The following is a 21,729-nucleotide window of genomic DNA, read 5'->3' as shown; positions in this document are numbered from 1 at the left end:
TTAAACTGGAGAAAGTTTAGAGAAGGTTCACCAGGCTATTGCCGGGAATGGAGTGTTTGAGTTATAAAGCTGGGACTTTTTTCCACTGGAGAGTGGGAGGTTGAGGGGTGGCCTTATTGAGGTTTATAAAATCATGAGGGACATGGTGAGGGTGAACAGCAAGGGTCATTTCTCAAGGGTGGGGAAGTTCAAATTTAGGGGACATATTTTTAAGGTGAAAGAAGAAAGGACATATGGGGCAACATTTATGTTTCCCCCCCCAGAGTGGTTTGTGTGCGCAATGAACTGCCAGAGGCAGTGCTGGATACAGGTACAGTTACAACATTTAGAAAACATTTGGTAAAGTACATGATTAGGAAAAGTTTGGAAGGATATGGGCCAAATGCAGGCAAATGGGACGAGTTTAGTTTACAAACATGATTGGCATGGACAAGTTGGGCCAATAGGTCTGTTTCCATACCGTATGACTCTAAGATGCACAAAGGGGTCAAGAGAAATCAAGTTGAGAATTGTCAGCATGTGTTATTGACTGACCCCATACCTTCACATGTTGTCACGACAGGGCAGCATAGCACTGAAACAAAGAAAAATGCAGCACAGGAAAAGGCCCTTCGGTGCACCATGTCCATGATCACTAAACTTCCTGCCTGCACATGGTTAATATCCCTCTATTCCCTGCCTGTTCACATGTCTACCTAAATGCTTTGTAAACAGTACTACCTCCTCTACCAGCAACCACCTGCCCCCCGGCCACGTTAGGAAAAAACAAGTCTCACATATCTCCTTTAAAACCTTCCCCCTCTCACCTTAGACTCATGCCCCCTAGCATCTGACATTACCAACCCTGGGTAAAAGACTCCAATGATCCACCCTATCCATGCTACTTCTATCAGGTCGCACATCAACCTCTGAAGCTCCAGCAGAAAGAATCAACTTTGTCCAACCTCTCTTTCTCGCTAAGATACTCCCATTCAGGCAACATTCTGGTAAACCTTTTCTGCATCCTCTCCAAAGCCTCCATATCCTACCTATAGTGTGGCGACCAGACTGCACACAGTACTCCAAATGTGGCTTAAGTCTTACAAAGCAGCAACATGACTTGCCAACTTTTATACTCAATGCCTGGCCAATGAAGGTAACCATGCCAGAAAGTGGACGCTAGGGATATATGTCAGCAAACCCTTAATTCCTAATGCCTTTATGTCAGAGACAAGTGCAACAATGCTCATGGAAACACATGCTCTAAGTAATAGTGCTCTGATCATAAGATACTGTTTCCCCATTTGCAACAGTGGCCACACTCTGAAGTACGTGATTTGTTATGAAACACTTTGGGACATCCTAAAGGCATGATACAAATCAAAGCCTTTCTCTGTTCCTCTTTCTCTTTTTTTTGTTGGGTTCAAATCTTGCATGGCCAATCTAACACCAATTTGGGAACATCACTCCCAATGCTGCAGCAGTTCAGGGGCAAGACCCGATACCACCTGCAAAGCAACTACAGATGGGAAATAAATACAGCCTTACCAGAACCAATGTTTTAGGAACAGATTTGAATGACAAGAACATCATCTTCAGATAAACAAAAATACTTGGAGGGTTCTCTAAGATCTGAACACATAAATATTTGATATCTCATAGCAGAGATTCCTGCAATATTAAATGCCAAAACTCAATGCATGTAAATAAGGCTGTTGCCAAGTACAACAAATCTTTGAGACTTAGATAGTTTTCAGATACTAGAACTCAAATCCGGCAATTTTAAAATTAAGAAGGATAAACCTCTTACCTTCTTCCTCATCTCCATCCTCATCATTGTCATTGTCATTGTCACTATCGTCAGCATCATCATCACCAGCTTCTTCATCTCCAGATGCAGAATCACTGCTACCTTCATCTAGGATTTCTATGTGGAAGACATTTATAACAACCATACAGTTTTTAATGCTAACCTGCAATGCATATCATATTTTTTCTACTTTCGAAAAGTAATGTATCATTATCCTGCACTGCCTATGTTTAATATTTACAGAAATAATATTCAAAGAACTGATGATCAATATTCAAGTAGCAAATAAGTATATGGCATGTCAAAAATAGAGTAAATCTGAAATCTTGAAACCAAATCTCAAATGATCTCGTATCTAGCAACTATTGCAGAAATGGCTGGATAAAAATTGACATCTTTGTTCTTTACATATAGCCCTATTCAAAGTCAATAAACAGTAGCTTTTATTTTTTAAGTTAGTTTTTAGTCTTTCATTAAATCGTGAATTACAAAACTCACCTTTTTTTAGTTCTTTATACTTCTGTTCATTATCAAGGAAGTCCGAATCCATCTTGAAGACATCTACATTTGAAACAGTTTTCAAAGTGAAATTCAGTTTTTGAAGTACGCATAAGTGAAGTAGTTATTACAACGCTTAATTAATTAAAGACTTAATTATCTAACAATGAAAATGACAAGTTTGTTAACTAACTGCCCAATTCCTTTGGTCACTTTAGACTGTGACATTTGCTGCCAACCACAATTGAAACTGCGGCCTGATTTTTTTGAACTCAGAATCCATAGTGTGGAGGCAGGCCATTCAGCTCATTGAATCCACACCAACACCCAAAAGAGCATCCACTCAGACCCACCCCTGGAAACTTGCATTTCCCATGACTAACCCACCTCACCTGCACATCCTTGGACACTATTGGCAATCTACCATGGCCACTCCCTCTAACCTGCACATCTTTGGGACTGTGGGAGCAAACTGGAGCACCCAGAGAAAATCCATACAGACACGGGAGCACGTGCAAACTCCACAGACAGTCACCTCACACTGGAATCAAACCCGGGTCCCTGGCGCTGTGAGGCAGCAGTGCTAACCACTGAGACACCATGTCACCCCAAACTCAAAACATTAAGGGTTGGCTGTTCTAGGTAAAGAATACATCCGTTATCAAAGACAGGTATGAGGGCTTATGGTGAAGCACACAAGTGCCATGGCCATGGTCCCTTTGACGTCAGCAGCTCAAGAAATGTACCCTTAAGATTCAGGAGGTTTGCTCTATTATGATGCGGTTCAAAATTTTTTTCCCTCAACTATCTGAATAATCTGATTAAACATTTTAACTGCTTCTATAATCATTAACATGTGCAAACATGAAAAAACCCTGACAAGAAGCAAAAAAGTGCTTTAAATTTAACGAATAGTATAGTGCATTCAGTCATCAAGTGCACTGTTTTTTCGTTTTGCCTCCTAAATGGATTGTAAAATGGGCACAGCTGGATTTAGTGGGGTGCTGTTGGCGAAGTGCAGGTGACTAACAGCTCGAGTTTTCTACAACAAATTTATGGCAGAGTTCAGGGTATCTAGCCCAAGTCTACAATCACATCATCAACATCCAAGGGATCCAGGGAGGTTCAGGCAATTTAACTGTGTCAATCAGAAATTCAAAATTGCTAGTTAAATATGGGCACAGACATGGCTAAGGCTTCCTCTGAGTTCTGACATACAATGGTAGCCAACATCTGAACATTCATCATGACTTCCATCAGAAGATGTGGCACATGAGTACTTCTGGTAGTTTTTGAGTAAATTCACACGAAGCCATTAATATCACACTCTAACGTAGCCACCAGACTGCTCCAACAACTTTTTCTACATGTCTTATTTCCATTGCACAAAACTAAACAGGAGAAAATCAAGCACCAAGAAAAACCTTCCACGTATACAATATATTTGTTTCCAGTATTGACAAATTCTGGAATACTTTTTGGACAAAAACATACTTAGCGCATCTTCAGGATTGTATTCATCTTCTAAAGGAAGCATATGGGTAAATTGATCCTCTTCCTCAACTAGATCAAGGCCTTCAGGGATAATGGGGTGATCCTTAAACCCATCCTTCCGAATTGCAAACATGACTTCAATCATATATTGGACACGTTTATCTATCTGAGATTCATGAAGGATATTACGAAGACGTTCAAATATAGCTGCAAAAAGAATCACAAGTTGAGCAACAAGTAGAATTTGAGTTAGTTATACTAAAATGCTACATCAGTTCAACCACATAATTACCATTAATGCCTCGAGGAGAAACCTCTGTTAACTTCATTCCACACTCCTTCAGAAAAGCAATTGACACTTCAACACTATCATCAGTGGGCCGCTCAAGCAGCAATGTAAGCATTTCCAACGACAGCACTTCATGGGCCTAATTCAGAAGAAAGGAAGTATTTTTATGGTTTGTTATTTTTAAATTTAACTTTTATTTTATGAAGTGACAATTAATTTCTCTCATGGACTCTTGAACATAAATACCCTCACTTGCCCCCCACCCCTTTGAAATTCCATGTCTTTTATGTTGTATCATTATCTGGAGTGTCAACTTACATCCCTGGTCCCCTGAGGTCAAAACAGCATGGACTCAAATGTAGAATCTGCAGTAATGAGAGTTCAGTCTGCTGCCCTTCAAATGAAATATTGGAAAGAAATCTGTTTGCCTGTTCCAAAAGTACAAGCTAGTTTTAAAAATATCCTACACCACTTTTCAAAACAAAAAAAGGGGGACAAGGAGGTCCTGCAAAATTGTCTCCAGGATTTTTTTCGTTCTCAAGAGAGAGAAAAATAGGGAATGGAAAATGGAAGACTGATTGAATAATTAATTTGCCTCAGTATTTACAGTACAAAAGGAGGATAGTTTGCCAGAAGTCCCGAGGCAATTAATTGTGGATGGACAACAAGGACTGAATAAAATTGTCACAAGAAAAACATCAATAATGAGGAAATTAATTTAACCATTGTCAAAACCAGAGGACCTGATAGTTTCCAGCATGTGTTAAAGGACGTAGGGGAGCACATTGTAGGCTCCCTTGCAATAATTTCACAGAATCACTGCAGTGTGGAAACAGGCCATTTGGCCTAACAAATCCACACCAACCCTCCGAAGAGCAAGCCACCCTGACCCATCTCCCAACGCTATCTCTGTAACCGTACATTCCCTATGGCTAACTCACCTAACCGAGACATCCACGAACGATATGGGCAATTTGGCGTAGCCAGTCCATCTAACCTGCACATCTTTGGACTGTGGGAGGAAACCAGTGCACATGGTGGAAATCCACACAGACACATTGAGAATTGCAAACTCCACACATCAGTTGCCAGAGGGTGGAATTGAACCCAGGTCCCTGGCTCTGCTGCAGCAGTGTTTACCACAGATCCACTGTGCCACCCTCAATCTTGCGGAGTTCCCTCGATAAAGAGTCATGTTGATGCCCATTGAAGGTAAAGTGAACAAGACAAAATTAATCAGCCCATCAGAGTTATCCAATTGAAGCAGCATAATTTGCACGCTCTTGGGAAACCAACTGCACTGCACAGAAACCACATGCACCAAACAGCCTTCCTTTTACAAGGGTGCCAACTTTGAACAACAGAAGTGTTGCCAAGGCCATCGCAACATGATACCAAGTCAGGACCTTACTGTTAGCTCTGGCATTGTGCCAAATTCAAAGCCAATCTGAGCTGAAATCTGCAGTTGCTGAGTCACTGGAAATGAGTGGGTTGCATTAAGACAGGGGAATGTGTCAGCTTGTGTGATAATCACTGAAGGATGAGTGAAGGCTCATACTTTTCCTGCTGCAGATGACTCAGACAAGGACCTCGTTGAAGTATTTCCTACGGCAATGCTTGCTCTTGTTTGATACATCAGCAGGCCTGCCAAATAACCTCCATGGCAGAGATTGTAACACAGAGCGCATAGCACTTTTTTTACATGATGGAAGTGGTGAGAACGCCCACGGTAACACTGCTGGACTGAACAATAATGGGTGGTCTGCTGTCTCAATTTTCATTGCATTACAGAAGAAGATCTCCCCAGAATCTCAGTACAACAATAGAAAGGGAGGTCATGAGCTCTCTGGAAGGTGGCATGCAGGCTCAGGTAACTATTACTGTAGGTATGGATCTTCACATATGATGGACAATGCAGGCTCCCACAACAATCTGTGTTCCAGAATCACTGAAACACCATCTCATGGGAGTGGCTGTGGACCTTTGAGCACAAGCCTGCCGTATTTCTCTCAGGACAACAGCATTCATGATTCTTCCAGTGTCAGTCTGTCTATCAGTGTGATTGCTGTTGCTCCTTAGCCAGGAAAGCCAGATTGAAGCAATACTGAGCGAATGTAATCCGAAGCTTGACTGCAATGTCAATACTTCTCAAGGGTATTCAAAATGTGGTCTCACTAATGCCCTGTATAACATTCTCACTTTTATGTTTAATTCCTCTTATAATAAAGGCTTGTATTTCATTAGCCCTCTTAATAATGTGCTATAACTACACACTAACCTTTTGTGACACATGCACAAGAAAACCTAAATTGCTCTACATCTTGAAATTGTGCAGTGTTTCTCCATTTAAGTAGTTCTCCGCTTTTTCATTCTTCCTGCAAAAGTGAACAAACTCATTTTCCGACAGCATAGTTGATCTATAATATTTTTGCCCACTCACTTCAACTATCCGTATCTTATGTCATCTTCATCAAACATCTTCTAACCCATCTTGGTCATTTATAAGAGATAACAAGGTGTAGAGCTGGATGAACACAGCAGGCCAAGCAGCAGAGGAGCAGGAAGGCTGACGTTTCGGGCCTAGACCCTTCTTCAGAAAAAGCTACTATCTTTGTCCGACTATCTTTGTCATAAGTTTGGCCACTATGCCTTCAACCACTGCAACTCAGTCCTTAATTGCAAAAGGTTGTGGGCCTAGCACAGATCCCTGTGGGACCCCACTTGTCAATCTAAACAAGACCCATTCATGCATCTTGTTTTCTGGCAGCCAGCCAGCTTATATCGATTCGAGTATCAGCACATCTTGTTCAGCAGTCTCAGCATACCGTGAACTCTTATTGCAATGGGCCCATATCCTTCCTAACCACACTATAGATGTACCTGCACCACAGGGATTGCAAGATGGCTCATTTCTAATTCTCTTCAAAGAAGTGGAAAAGTACAATAAGTGCTGACCTTGCTACTGAAGCTCATATCTCCCAAACGGATCACAAAAAAAGTCAGCAATTTTCTACTAGCCATGCCACAACCAGTGGATAAGCACTGTGTAGGAACAACAGGCTAGGCACATCATCTACAAGGGGATTCACCAGTATGAGTGATAAATGAGAAAGACATAAAAGACTCCTATATTCTCCTTGTCTTGGGTCCTCAAACAAAAAAGTTTGGCTTTCACTTTTGAGAAGCTGCAGTATGTTCCCGAAATCCCTGTTGTAACGAAGTCAACTTAAAGGTGACACGCGACAAACAAGGCGGCCCTCTCAGATGTAGGTTGTAGATATCCAAACTTTGTGCTTTGCAAGATCAATGGATTGTTTTTATTTGTTGCACTGGGCTCCAAGTTTCTTGAAGTTGCCGTCAACTTGCGTCATGGGATGGCGGATGGAGTCATAAGCCAAACCACATTGCTCTCTTGCCTTGTCAAAGCCAACAGAAAGTGGAAATTGCAGACTTTGGGAAGAAAAATGCTTCACTGGTGCAGTCAGCATGGCGGACATTCAAGATAAATTTTTGATGTGGTTGCATACCAATTTCGCACCACTTATAGTCTTTGGATTACTCATTGACATGGGGAACACAGAGACGTGTGTATAGTCAATGGCTGCAATCCTGGCAAGCTGAAGTATCCTTTCATTCTGGTCTTTCTCAACCAAGGCAAACATGTTGTATTCCCATGCTTGTTCTACAACCTCACAAATACTTCTGTTTACTGGGAAATGTGGCACATTGCAGGGCCTTAGCTAGAAGCAATCACTTGTGATCAAAAAAACATGGAGAAATCTTCAGAGTCACTGGTACAGTCTTTCTCACCTTCATTTGAAGTTACTGATCTTTGTAAAGGTGGTAACACAAGCACATTACTACCTGCTTAGTGAAAGAAAACTTTATGAACTACAATTCGAAGACTATTGGTCATAAAAGCTGTGCACACGGAGAGCTTCTCAGGCTAAGGCCTTCAATGGAGACATCCCCTTCTCCTCTCTGGACACTACCATCTCAACCTCCTTGTTTTCTTGTTCTCATATTGCAGAGCAAGCAACACTGCAAATAAATCCTATGTAAAGCAATGCAATCCTTTGCTTTTTCTGCATGCACCATGAACCCCCAACTTCTGCAGCAAATCACAACAAACTCACCATGCTTCTTCCAACTTTACATAAGCACAATCAGAACAAAAGATGCAACTCGTCAAGATTCCTTTAAAAAGTGCCTAACATGGCCAGCTTTCTTCCTAATGTTTGTTGTTACACAAGTAGAAAGGAAGATGCAGTCTCTGCATAACTACTCTTTGCCCATACCAGCCTGTTATGAGGTAGTGATCTTGGCTCTGTGAACCTTTTCATGTGCATGCATGTGACACATGCATATGTCCCATGCCAGTCACTTCACAGCACATGGGAAACATCCATCTGTGCTTAACTTCTGCAAGTTTGCCCGTGCAATGCCTGTATAAATTAGGTCTCCAGCCAAAATGTGATGTGAAAGCAAAGACTGCAGACACTGGACATGTGAACTAATAGCAGGAACTATTGGAGAAACTCAGCAGATCTTGCAGCAGCTGTGGACAGAAAAACAAAGTTAACGCTGAGTCCAGCATGGCTCTTCCTCGGAATTGAAAGTCGTTGAAAAGCGGACAGATGGAGAGGGGCAAGTGGAACAGATTGAGAGTACACTCAGCGAAAGACAAAAGCAGTGATCATGATGGTAAAGGAGAAACAAATGTCTAAAACATTCATTTTTGGCATTTTCAGTCGACAGCTTTAAACCAAGTTGCTAATTATTGCATATTTGTAACAAATACATGTCAACAAGTTAGATAATGAACAGGGATCAAGTCTTTACAACCTACACTTGCACTGCAATATTATCAAAGCTCCAAGGTACTACTCAATAGGGAAATTAAACATGAAGCAGTGTCAAGGGAACAATTAGCTGTCATATGCTTGATCAAGAGACAGATTGACAAGTTCTGATCAGTACAACAGGGGCACAGGATGTGTGTAAATTAAGCTGTTGGGCCAGGGTTCAATGACAATTTGAGACTACAAGGTGAAATGTGAGCTGGAACTTTTCTTTCAAAGAACAAGGGCAGTATTGAAAATTTTCAATATTTATTATTCACCCCTAATCGCATCTGTGAATGTGATGCTGAGCCGTTGAATCATTGTGGTCCTCATCCTGAAACTGCAACTGATCACAATAGTTTAAACCCAAGTTTCAGAACTGTGACTCTGACAGTTCAAGAATGACACTATTTCTAAGTCAGAATGATGTGTGACTTGGGAGGGGAACTTGGAAGTGGTAGCGCTCCCACATGGCTGTTGTACTCGGCCTCGTGGATTGTACAGGTCATAGGTTTGGAAGGTCTTAGCAAAGAGGCTTCAAGTTGCTGCAAAGCATCAAGTAGATCGTACACATTGCTTCCACCACTGGCACACCGTGCAATGTATGTTTAAGATATGGAGCTGGAGGAAAACAGCAGGCCAGGCAGCATCAGGGGAGCAGGAAAGTTGACGTTTCGGGTCAATTTTCTGAAGAAGGGTCCCAACCCAAAACGTCAACTTTCCTGCTCCTCTGATGCTGCCTGACCTGCTGTGTTCCTCCAGCTCCACACTGTGTTATCTCTGACTCCAGCACCTGCAGTTCTTACTATCTCTATATTTAAGATGTGGCGGGTATCAATGAAGTCAACTGTACTCTCCTGGATAGTGTCAAGCGTTTTGACTGTTCTTGTGCAGCACCGTTTTAGGAAAGTGAAGAGTATTTGATGCATGGCTTATCCCTGGGCAAGTCAAGTCACTTACCACGCATTAACCAGCCTCTCACCTATTCTTGAAGCTGCAGTATTTATGTGGCTGGTCGAGTTACGTTTCTGGTCAATGATAAAGACCTTGGATATTGATGGTTGGGTTTGGATAAATGTCAGGCACGGGATGGGGATGTGTGAATTGGCCAACAGCTGACAATTATCCAGCATCTATTTCCTATTTATTTATCCAAGCCTCAAGGTTGAACACATCTTGTTGCATGTGGATGCATATTGCATCACGACCAAGTGAGCTACAAAAGATTAACAAAATGGAACACAGGTAATAACATTCCAACTTTGCTGATCTTTAGGTAGGGTGAGGGATGAAAGGACAATGAGATGAATATTAGAAAACGTTGAGAGAAGGAAGGTATCGCTGAGGCTTTAAGAAACATCTAAGGTAGTATTATTAACAAGATGAACACAGAACCACAGAAAAAGAGATGAACAAATGGAGGTTCCGTTTGGGATTGGAATTAATATTTGAAATTCGAATCTGAACGGAACAACAAATATTTAATCGTGACCTGAAAGATCATACTTCTGGCTCAGCATTTGCCAATTGAGAAAATCAGCAAATTTTCAGCAAGTGTACACTTTAAAAGCAAAATCATTCCATTTAAATAAAACCGTATTATTTTTGCTGATCTCGAAGAGAGGTGCCAAATCTCACCAGTTTTTTGGACTAAGTTATCAGAAGATGTAAAAATAAGAATTCTATCACATTCTGACATAAAAGAAATAACTACTTCTGGATGATTTAAGAATTGAGGAAAATGATGGGTGCTTATCGAAGCCACCAAAATTCTTCTGAATATTTGCAAGTGTACATAATCAAGCAACAGTGTGTAGATAACCGTGTGAACAGAAATGGAACTAAACAGATAACGATCTTTAAATAAGCACTAGCAAAAGCAGAAATTCAAAACTGTACTTACCACATTCTGATTAACGAGATGACCTACAAACTTGCAGGCTGAAAGGCACAGTTGCTGGGAAAAAGAAACAAGTGTCATTTTTGGCAAACTAACTGAAAACAAGCAAATTTGTTTATTAAGTTTTCATTACAGTAATTTTATTTTAAAACCGCGAAACCAGTAGCAACATTTGCTCACCTTGTCATTTCTGCGATAACCTTTGCGAAAGTTAAGGATCAATCTCTTGAGAATTAGCTCCCCAATTTGAGGGAACTTTGAATTTATAATTGCCACAAGAGCAGCATAAACATGAGTAAATATAGGAGAAGCTGTCTGTGCCTGTATAATAAATCGAGAAACCAATCCTCTGTATGGAAAGAACACATGCATATACATCCAGAGTGAATACACAATGACTTGAAGGTACAGCGTTTGAACATAAAAGGGAAATATCTACAACATGAAGCTCCTCTTTTCCAAATGGTAGATTTAGAATTGTCATCAAACTGTCGTACAACCAAAATCAGTATTCCTGCCTTAACTTTCTTCCATGTTAGTCTATATTTAGCTATTTAATGTATTTCTTTGTATTCATGTATATTAATATGTATTCATTTATTTAATGTATTTGGTAACTATTCATGTATACAAAAAAATGGTGAAAAGTCAGCTTGGGTCAGATCTTCAGACGATAGGAAATACTAAATATTCCTTTCCCCAAAGATGCTGCCTGAGTACTAAGTACTTGCAGCTTCTGTGGTACTCTGCTTATGTCATTAATATTTCAGAAATTTTGATCCCATCAGAATCAGTGCAAAAACAAAGACAGAAATTCTGTTGCTGCTTATTTATACAATTTCAATGAAAGCATTTGATTGGCTTCAAATATGAACAACTATCATTTGAATTTTTAGGCAAATTTGCACCATTTCCAAATGACGTAACACTTTTCTAATACCCAAAACTTCAAACCTATACTCACTCATCATAATGCATCAGTGACTGATCAAAATAGGTGACAACAACATCAAGACATACGTACCTTCCCCGAACAATATTTTCTTGCAAAAGTTCATGTATAATATTAGCGATGTTTGAGACATTGACTTTGTTGATGAGACCATTAATTGACTTCTTTAGAGCTTCCCAGCTCATTCGCTGATATGCCAAACTGTAACAAAAAAGAGCAATAAGCATGGCAACATTAAGAAGTGCAGCGTCTCAAAGCATTTTTCTTGTTCATTCACGGGATGTGAACATTGTTGGCCAGGCCAGTACTTATTGCCCATTCCTAATTGCCCAGAGGACAGTTGCAAAGCAAACACTTCGCTGTGGGTCTGCAGTCACACGTAGGCCAGACTGGGTAAGGATGGCAGATTTCTTTTCCTAAAGGACATCAGTGGACCAGATGGGTTTTTCCAATAATAGACAACAGTATCATGGTCAGCCGCAGACTCTTAATCCTAGACTTTTTTCGATTGAATTCAAATTCCACGATCTGCTACGGTGGAATTTTAACCAGGACATTACGTGGGTCTCTGGATTAATAGTCCAGTAATAATACCACCAGGCTATCGAGAGATCGAAACAATATAGCTTGAATAGGAGTGCAAATAAAAAGAATAGAGTATATTCAGTACGAGCAATTTTCAGATCTAAGGCCTCAAAACATGACACTGGTAAAGATTTAAAAGATTATGGAGCGAAAAGAAACTAAGAAAGTAGCAATATAAAAACATGACTTCAGGTGAAAAGATTAAATGGTAAAGAAAGAGGAAAAGATCTCACATTTTGTTCAGAAATGCATCATACAGAGAGATAAGGTGTTTCAGTATTTTCAGCATCGAAGCTTTCCAAAGTAGAGAAAATGAGTGTGGACATAATAGGATAGACCAGGATAGGACAGAACTCTCCATTTGGCAGAGATGGGGTGGATCACAAGCAATAATTTTGAGCTCGACAGCTTAGTTAAGAACGAGTCTCCGTCAATAACAGCTTTCAACAAGTTCCAAGGATAAATACAGAACACTGCAATGTGGCCGTGAGAGGTATTGTCCCTAACCAAGTAGGCAGGGAAGCAGCTCATCACCTTCTCAAGGGCAACTAGGGGTGGGCAATAAAATACTGGCCAGCCAGCGACATCCACATCCCACAAGTGAATTAAAAATAAAGACAATTTTCCAAAGTGATGCATGAGCATTATTCAGTTGTTTCCCTTACAGGTTGCCTGGCAATGACTCACCAATGATAGGAGTCAAGTTTGTTCTTTAAACTTCAAAATGACATAAAAGTTAAATGTTATTCTTCACAAAAGAAGTGACAAAACAAATCAAAATAATCTGTATTCATAGAACAGATATATCTTTCTTTCCAAGCACTGCTATATGTTAAAGACATAAATTACAGATTATCAAAGACTTGAAACACTGGCATTCTGGAATAAGATTGCTGTATTATTAGGATCAGAATTTAAAATCAATCCTGAACAGCTAATAAGCAGAAACTTCTTGAACCTGTTCCAAATCAGTATGTGGCAGCAGCACAAAACCATCTCTAGTTCACACCAATTACTACTTCAGCTCATCCACTTAGACAGCAGAAACAGAAACGTCAGGCAATGTGGGGCAAAAGATTAATGATGTATACTAGCAGCATCATGCAAGTGAGTCCTGTACTAAGTCTGTCATCAGATGCTTACAGTGTCAAACAGAACTACAACACATATGTAGTCATGCCTATTGTCTGCAAGAGTAACAAAATTATTCAGTTTTTAAATTTCAGCCAAGTGAATATACATATTTTCACTTTCCTGCTTACCTGCTTTTGTCAGCAATTTGATCTTGCATCATTCGCAACCGTGCAGGAGGAATGTACGCTCCACCCGTCCTTGTTAATATCGGATCCAGTTCTGCCTTTTTCTTTTTCGTTGGTGGTTCAGAAGAGCTCTGAGTGGCAGATTCTTCCTCATTTCTTGTGATAGGTGCTGGTGATTTTGGTCGCTTCCTGTGATCGGATTCAGAATCTAGGCTCACTTTTTTCTCTTTGTCTCTACCTCTGAAATAAACAATTAGTTTTGCTTAAGTCCTTAGAAGCTTTGTAAGAATTACACAAAGTTTATCAAGACTGCTTCAAAAGTCCATAAAGGAAAAAGAAGGGCCCATTCAGGACTTCAATGGTAATTTGCATGTTGAGCCAAAGGACAGAGGGAGGGTTCTAAATTAAGACTTTGTCAGTTTCACAAATTACAGGAATGATATGGATATAACAATCAGGGAGAAGAACTGTGATAAGTTTCACGAAATTAGCATAGACAGAGAGGAGTTTCTAAGCGGTCTCACAGGCTTGAGAGTAATAAGTCTCCAGGGCCAGATAAAATGTATCCGAGGCCTATTGACGGAGGCAAGGGAGGAAATAGCAGGGGAGCTGGCAATACTTTTCAATTCCTCTGGCCACAAGAGAGGTGTCAAAGGACATGGGAATAGTTGGTGTGGTACCATTATTCCCAGAGGGAGCAAGAGAAGAACCATGAAACTACAGGCTAGTCTGTTTAAGCTCTGTGTTGGGGAAACTATTGGAAACAATTCTGAGGAACAGAATTAATCTACACTGGGAGAGGCAGGGATTTATGCCACCACCTCCCCTGTATTAATATTATTAGCCAACAGTACATTTCAAAGCTGAATGGCATACCTTGGTTGCATGTTTCTTTCATTATATCTGCCATTACTAGATGGACCTCTGTCACAGGCAGTCCTGTCAGGATAATCTCTTGGTGATCTTGACCGTGACTTTTTGGTACCTTTATGTCTAGAAATATAAAAGATAAAAATGTAAATATCATAACTTATGTGCAAAATTTTTTGGCATCACTTCTATAATTGCCTTCATATTCAGACTTTTGCCCTCTTGGTTCAATTTGGAGGAGAATACTGAATCTTTCTTTTCAGTTACTAAGTAACTGATTTGGCTTGTGTTGCTTTTAACAACAAAAAAAGTTGACAATCTAGTTGATCCAATACTTCCACTGACTCAGTCTGCTGGCTAGAAATGAATTCCTTGGCATGTTCTTTTGATCATCCACAGGTTTTTAAAAAGTTTCCTATGCTTCTGACGAGGACAAGACGATACACAGGGTGCAGTCAAACTAACACACGTTTCAATTTGAACAACATTTTCTTCAGCTTGTATGGCAATGCTTCAACTGTATGATTTTTGTGTTTGCCATGTGCATTTCTATCCCATAACTAATGCAAAGAGTAACAACACAAGGTCAGAATAATCGCACTGAAAGAGTGAAATGGAAACAGCTTGTGGACGTAATCTACTAAAATCCTAAATGTTTTTCTTCAATCTTAGCTTTGATTAACTGTCATGAATCCTGACTTTTCTGTCAAATTAGTATGCTTCCAATGACCTTCCATACTTCCAATATAGCTCAGAACTGGAAATTCTGAGAAACACCAGGAATTGATACGTGATATAATTGTGTGAACATTCAATATTGGGTTAAGCCTCATTTACCATGTTCCATTATACAATCGTACACTGAAAACTCAGCATAAGTAATAGCATCAATTTAAGGAAGGGAGTAGCTGTTAAACCTAATCAATAAATCAAATTATCGTGATGCTGGCATCAAACTATCAGGCTGAATAGTTTAAGGTTTTTTATATACAACATGAATGGGAAACACACAATAGCAGAAATAAATTAATACTCAAAAACAAAATTTTCATGGACCCAACACCAGCATTAAACTGTTGGAAAATGAAAAATTATAGATGGATTGTGAATTGAAATTTGAAAATTTGCAGCTTAATGAACTGTTGCTGCAAGAAGGTAATCCTGGATAATATACGAAATCCAATTTTACCTGTACTCAGGCGAAGAGCTCCTTTGACTTGGACTGTGGTTGTCGTGTCTCTCCTGGTTGGAGTTAAACTGAAAAAAAATAAAAATTACATGAAATACCCAATCTAACAAAGACAGAAATTTTAATTATCCTCTCTCAAAACTTATTTCAACAAATACTAATTTCCTGCTACTCACATAACTAACATAATTTTCTTGTTTATCCAAAAACAAAGTGTATGCTTGTGCGCGTGTTCAGACAAAAAATAGATGTACAGGCTCTAAGGAGAGCAGAGATCAAAGTTAGATAGAGAAGTAGCAACTGTAATTTTTCATTGACAAGTCTATAATGATGGGGAGGTGGGAAAACAGAATATTACATCTATGAATTAAGTGGCACTGGGCCACAGAAAAAGGCTTTGAGGCTTTGCTGTCCGCGACTGCACGATCTTAAGCCTCACATTTTATGCTAGTGTTTATTCCAGCTTTCTGTTCCTTGCAACAATACAGCTGAAATTAAGAACTCACCACTGTCAGCTTATCATAAATATGAACTCAAGTCACAATATTGCTCAGTCTTAGTTACAAACTGACACTCCAGCACAGTACCATGGGTGCGCTGATGTGGGAGGTGTCATCCTTTCGCTGTAGCTTCAGATCAAGATCTTATGTATCTGCCCCTTCGGTTCAGGTACATGTTCAAGACCTGAAGGTTCTAGCTTACGTGTGCCCAACCGTAATTATTCTACTGCTTTGACATCTAATTTCCACCACACTGCTGTGTTGAAGATCCAAGTGGAGCCATTAAGTTTCCCCGTATCTAACAGCAAAAATATTAACCTCTCTCAGAATGCTCATCAGATTTAACCAGCATTGATATTGGAGCTGGGATACAGCAAAAACATACATTTTACAGTATCTTGAATGCAGAAAAGTTACAAGGTGCCTTGTCGGAGCATTGTAATTCCATTTTTGACACTGAACAGCATGAAGAAATAACAGATCACTACAGAACACCATCATCTGCAGATTTCTCTCCATGCTACACACAAGCTGGACTTCATTGCTGCTCACTCAAAAACCTGGAATCTGTTCTGAGCAATACCATGAGTTTTCCTACTCCAGATAGACTACGAGACCTCATGGCAAAGGTCATCATTCTCTTATCAAATAATTGGCAAAAGAGAAATGCTGGCATTGATGTTTGCATCCATGAATTTTAAATAAGACTCAACGACGGTTTCAGTAGCCAATGACCTGAAACACATGCAAAATTGGGTGACATTATGGAAGTGGAAAGAAGTGATACTTGCAAGTTCAAATTTAATACTTTAATTACAAACAGGTTGGATTCATTTCAGAATTATACCGGAGGAGGGATGAACTGGGTAACAAAGGAAAAGAGCTTGAAATCTGAATCCAAAACAAAGATTTCAGTCTTCTCAATATTCAATTGGAAGATAGTTCTGCTCATACACAATTGAACATGTGATAAACAGTCTGATGATTTGCTAACAGTCGAAGTGTAAGAGAGGTGATGGTGAGATAGAGCTGGGTTTCATTAGCATACATGTGCAAACTTACCCATGCCTTTGGGTAACATCATCCAGGTAAAGAAATAGGAGACCATCAATGATTCACCCTTGAGGAATAACAAATGTCAGAGTGCAGGAGTGCACAGGTAAGTCATTATTCAGGTTACAATGTGATAAATAATTATGGAACCACGTGAGAGTAAATCCACACAATTGGATGACAGTGGAGAGACGGTGAAGGAGGATCATGGGGTCGACCACGGATAGAAGGTTGCAGAGGGGTCAGGGAGCATCATTTACAAGGACATAATTTGTGACTTAAATAAGCCCTTCTTAGCACTGTCACAGGAGCAGAAAATGTACTGAAAAGATTCAAAAGTAAAACTCCTGAAAAACATGGGACAGATTTGGACAACACGTGAATAAAGAACTGTTAACAATTTTTCTACAAATAGTTTCGATCTATTCAGAATTGTTATTTCACACCGCTGGAGCAGATGGGGCTTGAACACAGGCTGCCTGGCCCAGAGGTAGGAACAGTACAACTGCACCACAAGATTTTAGCAAAGATCACCTGAAAATTCTATCTTGGTTGTAATTAATGTACCCTTGGGGATTCACAAGCTGTGAAATTTTAATCTAAATTAGTCCGTTCAGTAATAGGGAATAAGATAATGTCATACTAACATTAAGGAATACATTTGCAGTTCTTTAAGAAAGTCAACTTTTTTCAGGGACTAGCAGCCTCAGAAAGCATTCAGACTGATTGCTCAATCTTACCTGTATCTGTATCACACTGCTTTTCATTTTTTGTACAGCTGTACCACTGCTAGCCGCACTCTCTTCACTGTCTGAGCTACCTGAAATCATCCCATCCTCTGTATTAACACATGTCTCCAAATTACTCATGTCTTCTCTGGTAATATTGGTCTCTCCATCATCCTTAAGCGTGCTCTCAGCCATTTCTGCACCTGGTCAAAATTCCAAAAATAGTTATGGTCACATTTTTTAAAAACACACTTTTAATTAATCTGAATTAGAAGCTAAAAATGGCCACAAAATCAAAATGTGAAATAATAAGTGACTAAAAGCAATTAACCCATGGTCCCATAATTAGCTGCAGAACTTGCTACAACTTATGCACATTTCCACCAAATTATGTTCAAATTACATGATGAAGCTAATATTTCATGCTGTTCATATTGTACATTGTCATTTTACAAGCAGAGAGACAGTGGAGGACACAAATAATGCTTCATCCAATTACATTTTCACTTAGAAAGGAAGAAACCTCTCATGCCAAAATGGTATTTGGAGTTTTGTTCTGACCATCCCAAGGGCATTGAAAACATGATATTTTAAGGAAAAAAAGAGGTATTTACAAATGAAGGAACACAGATTTTGCCAAGTCCATAAATGAAGAAAATATAAGCCATGATTAGACACGGGCACGTGATATTATGTTGGGGAATAAACAAAAATGGAGACACAAATCAACAATCTTGGTTTTCAACACTGAAAAATACGGAATTTTTTTTTGAACTGAGTATTTGACACATGGTTTCTGGTCTTTGAAGCCATCTTGTGTAAGTGTTAATCCATTTCTCTATCTCAACTCCCCTGTTTTCAAATCTCAAATTCAACCAATGAAGCATCTAAACACCATGATTGGTTTACCAATATATTATTCACATAGTCATTCAATAACTAATCATGGACTGCCAGAGTTATTTTAAAACTTGTGTGAACTGGTGAACTTGTAGAGATGGTGTGTATTAGGGTACTCTATTACTATTTTAAATGTTTTATTATAAAATATCCACCATCCAGTTCAAATTTCAGAAATGTAAATGCCAAAACCACTGAAGATGTGAATTCAGTATTTGCCAAATCGCAGATGAATCATCAGTTCAAAATTGCTTGGAGATGATGTCCTAGAATTTTCAATCAGCAGTGAAGCAAGGAGGCTTACTGTTGACCTTAAAGATCTCGGAAGTGGTTTTACCGTCCCACTTGTAGTTTAAATCTCGTACCAACTTAAGATGATAATTTGGTATGCAGCAATGTTGATGTCAGCAAGCAGATAAGCAGCTAATCACATCAGGTATTCAAACACAGCAAAGCAGTAAGTTAGGCACACATTAATATCCTTCCGTCAATTTAAATTTTCAGATAATGAAAATTGTTATTGCATTGAAGTGAAAATGAAAATGAAGATAACCTCAGAAAAACTGCACAGGGGGCCCCCAATTTATGGCTGTTTGGCTTCTGAATGTCCGAACTTTCACTACAATCTCATACACGGTGTAATTTTAAAGATCAGACATGCAAATATTTTCTGTCCTTACAAATGCCGTCTTTGTATTGTCCTGCAGCGTGTTCCAACTTGCATACAAATCAACTTGCGAACACAACCTGTTCACAACCCAAGGACTGCCTGTATTCTTTATAAAAATTTGAATTTATGGAGAATATTGACATTCCACAAATACACAATTGGCTTTTCAGGCTAATGAAGGGGTTTCCTGGCAATATGAAGTTTGGACACAGTTAAAATCCTGTCTACCTCTCCTACAAAAATGTTTTTTCTCCGAGGGTTTTTAAATTAAGCCTAAAAGCATAAGCATGAAGGTTTTGGTCAACATATTTTCGAACTAACCTTTTCAGGGATATTAATACACACCGCTGGAGCAGGTGGGACTTGAACCCAAGCATCCTGGCTCAGGAAGTAGGAAGGGAGGTTCTGGTCAATTTAAATCATGTTCACTGATTGCCAGAAATACTGCTCAACCGCAAAGTGTAGAACCAATGACAGGAATTTCTGGATTCCTACATGATTATGCAGGTGCTCACTCAATGTGGCGCATTCCAATGGCTATGCTGTCTGCAAAATCTGGGTCCTCTTTCTTGAAATGTTAAGACATTCAGTTGCCAACATGATGTTAATTTTGATTAGATTAACTCATGTCATGCCATCTCCAGACGTCTGCTTGTCACTCAACCTCGCAAAAACTAGAGGTCTCTATAAACAGACCAATTTACTTTCCTTGTTTGGTGTAGCACAAACTGAGATAAATGCTGGCAAGACTGAGTTTGTGATTAGTATGTGATTAATAATCAACATGCTGAGAGGAAAAAAAAAGTTTTTTGAATTCAACATTGATTAAATACTTAAGTAATAAACACATTCCTTCAAGGTCAAGATCGACAAGTCATGCTGCAACAAAGTTGACATCATAGAACAAAAACAAAGCTGCTGGAAAAGCTCAGCAGGTCTGGCAGCATCTGTGGAGGAGAAAACAGAGTTAACGTTTTGGGTCCGGTGACCCTTCCTCAGAACTGATAGTGGCTGGGAAAACGTCAGTTTATATGCAGAAAATAGGGAGGTGGGTGGGGTAGGGAGTGAACGATAGGATAGAGCCCAAAGAGAGAGAAAGACAGTTGGACAGACAAAGGAGTTGCTAACGATCAGGCTGGGAGGGTGAATAGTTGTTAGTGGGGACTGTTAGTGACTAACAACAGGGGGTGTGTAGTGGCAGGCTATGTGGTAACAAGGCCTGGTGTGTGGGGTGGGGGGCTGGGACATGGGAGAGTTTAGGCCCTAAAATTATTGAACTCAATATGGAGTCCGGAAGGCTGTAGGGTCCCCAAGCGGAAAATGAGGTGTTGTTCCTCCAGGTTGCGTTGGGCTTCACTGGAACACTGCAGCAAGCTGGATACAGAGATGTTGGTCAGGGAGCAGGGTGGTGCATTGAAGTGGCAGGCAACAGGTAGTTCAGGGTCTTTTTTGCAAGCAGAACGTAGATGTTCTGCGAAACGGTCGCCAAGTCTACACTTCGTTTCCCCATTGTAGAGGAGACCACATTGTGAGCAGCGAATGCAGTAGACTAGATTCTTGGAAGTGCAGGTGAAGTGTTGCTTCACCTGGAAGGTATGTTTGGGCCCTTGGATACTGGGGAGGGAGGAGGTAAATGGGCAGGTGTTGCACCTTCGCCGGTTACAGGGGAAGGTGCCGTAGGGCTATGGGAGGGTGGGGAGGTGTTGGGGTGAAGGAAGTGTGGACCAGGGTGTCCCGGAGGGAACGGTCCCTGCGGAAGGTGGACAAGGGATGGGAGGGGAATATGTGTCTGGTGGTGTTATCTTGCTGGAGGTGGCGGAAATGGCGTCTGATGATCTTCTGGATGTGAATGCTGATGGGATGATAGATGAGGATAAGGGGATCCCTATCGCTGTTGCGGGAGGGAAGAGAAGGGGTGAGGGCAGAAGTGCAGGAGATGGGTCGGACCTGGTTGAGGACCCTGTCGACAACGGAGCTGGGGAATCCTCAGTTGAGGAAGAAGGTGGACATTTCAGAGGCTCCCTTGTCGAAGTTGGCCTCATCTGAACGTATGCGACAGAGGAACTGAGAGAATGGGATGGAGTCTTTACAGGAAGTGGGGTGTGAGGATGTACAGTCCAGGTAGCTGTGGGAGTCGGTGGGTTTGTAATGGATATTAGTGGCCAGTCTATCCCCAGAAATGGAAACAGAAATGTCGTAAGAAACCTTA

The 21,729-nt window shown here is 40.2% G+C and overlaps 1 protein-coding gene across 1 annotated transcript in view; it reads right to left on the bottom strand.

Moving 5' to 3' along the window:
• Positions 1-21,729, bottom strand: part of cwc22 (CWC22 spliceosome associated protein homolog) — an 83,543-nt gene that overhangs the window by 35,518 nt on the left and 26,296 nt on the right. Inside the window, exons 3-13 of the mRNA XM_048598772.1 lie at positions 17,963-18,153; positions 15,670-15,737; positions 14,487-14,603; positions 13,614-13,850; positions 11,839-11,967; positions 10,995-11,163; positions 10,818-10,871; positions 4,074-4,209; positions 3,782-3,988; positions 2,288-2,350; positions 1,790-1,906 (exon numbers count right to left, since the gene is read on the bottom strand). Of these exons, the coding sequence (XP_048454729.1) occupies positions 1,790-1,906; positions 2,288-2,350; positions 3,782-3,988; positions 4,074-4,209; positions 10,818-10,871; positions 10,995-11,163; positions 11,839-11,967; positions 13,614-13,850; positions 14,487-14,603; positions 15,670-15,737; positions 17,963-18,153 (1,488 nt within the window). The remainder of the gene's footprint in view (positions 1-1,789; positions 1,907-2,287; positions 2,351-3,781; positions 3,989-4,073; positions 4,210-10,817; positions 10,872-10,994; positions 11,164-11,838; positions 11,968-13,613; positions 13,851-14,486; positions 14,604-15,669; positions 15,738-17,962; positions 18,154-21,729) is intronic.

This window comes from Rhincodon typus, chromosome 7 (assembly GCF_021869965.1).
Source record: "Rhincodon typus isolate 14 chromosome 7, sRhiTyp1.1, whole genome shotgun sequence".
Classification (NCBI taxonomy): domain Eukaryota; kingdom Metazoa; phylum Chordata; class Chondrichthyes; order Orectolobiformes; family Rhincodontidae; genus Rhincodon; species Rhincodon typus.
Note: the sequence above shows the minus strand (reverse complement) of the source record. Positions and strands in the feature narration are given on the sequence as shown.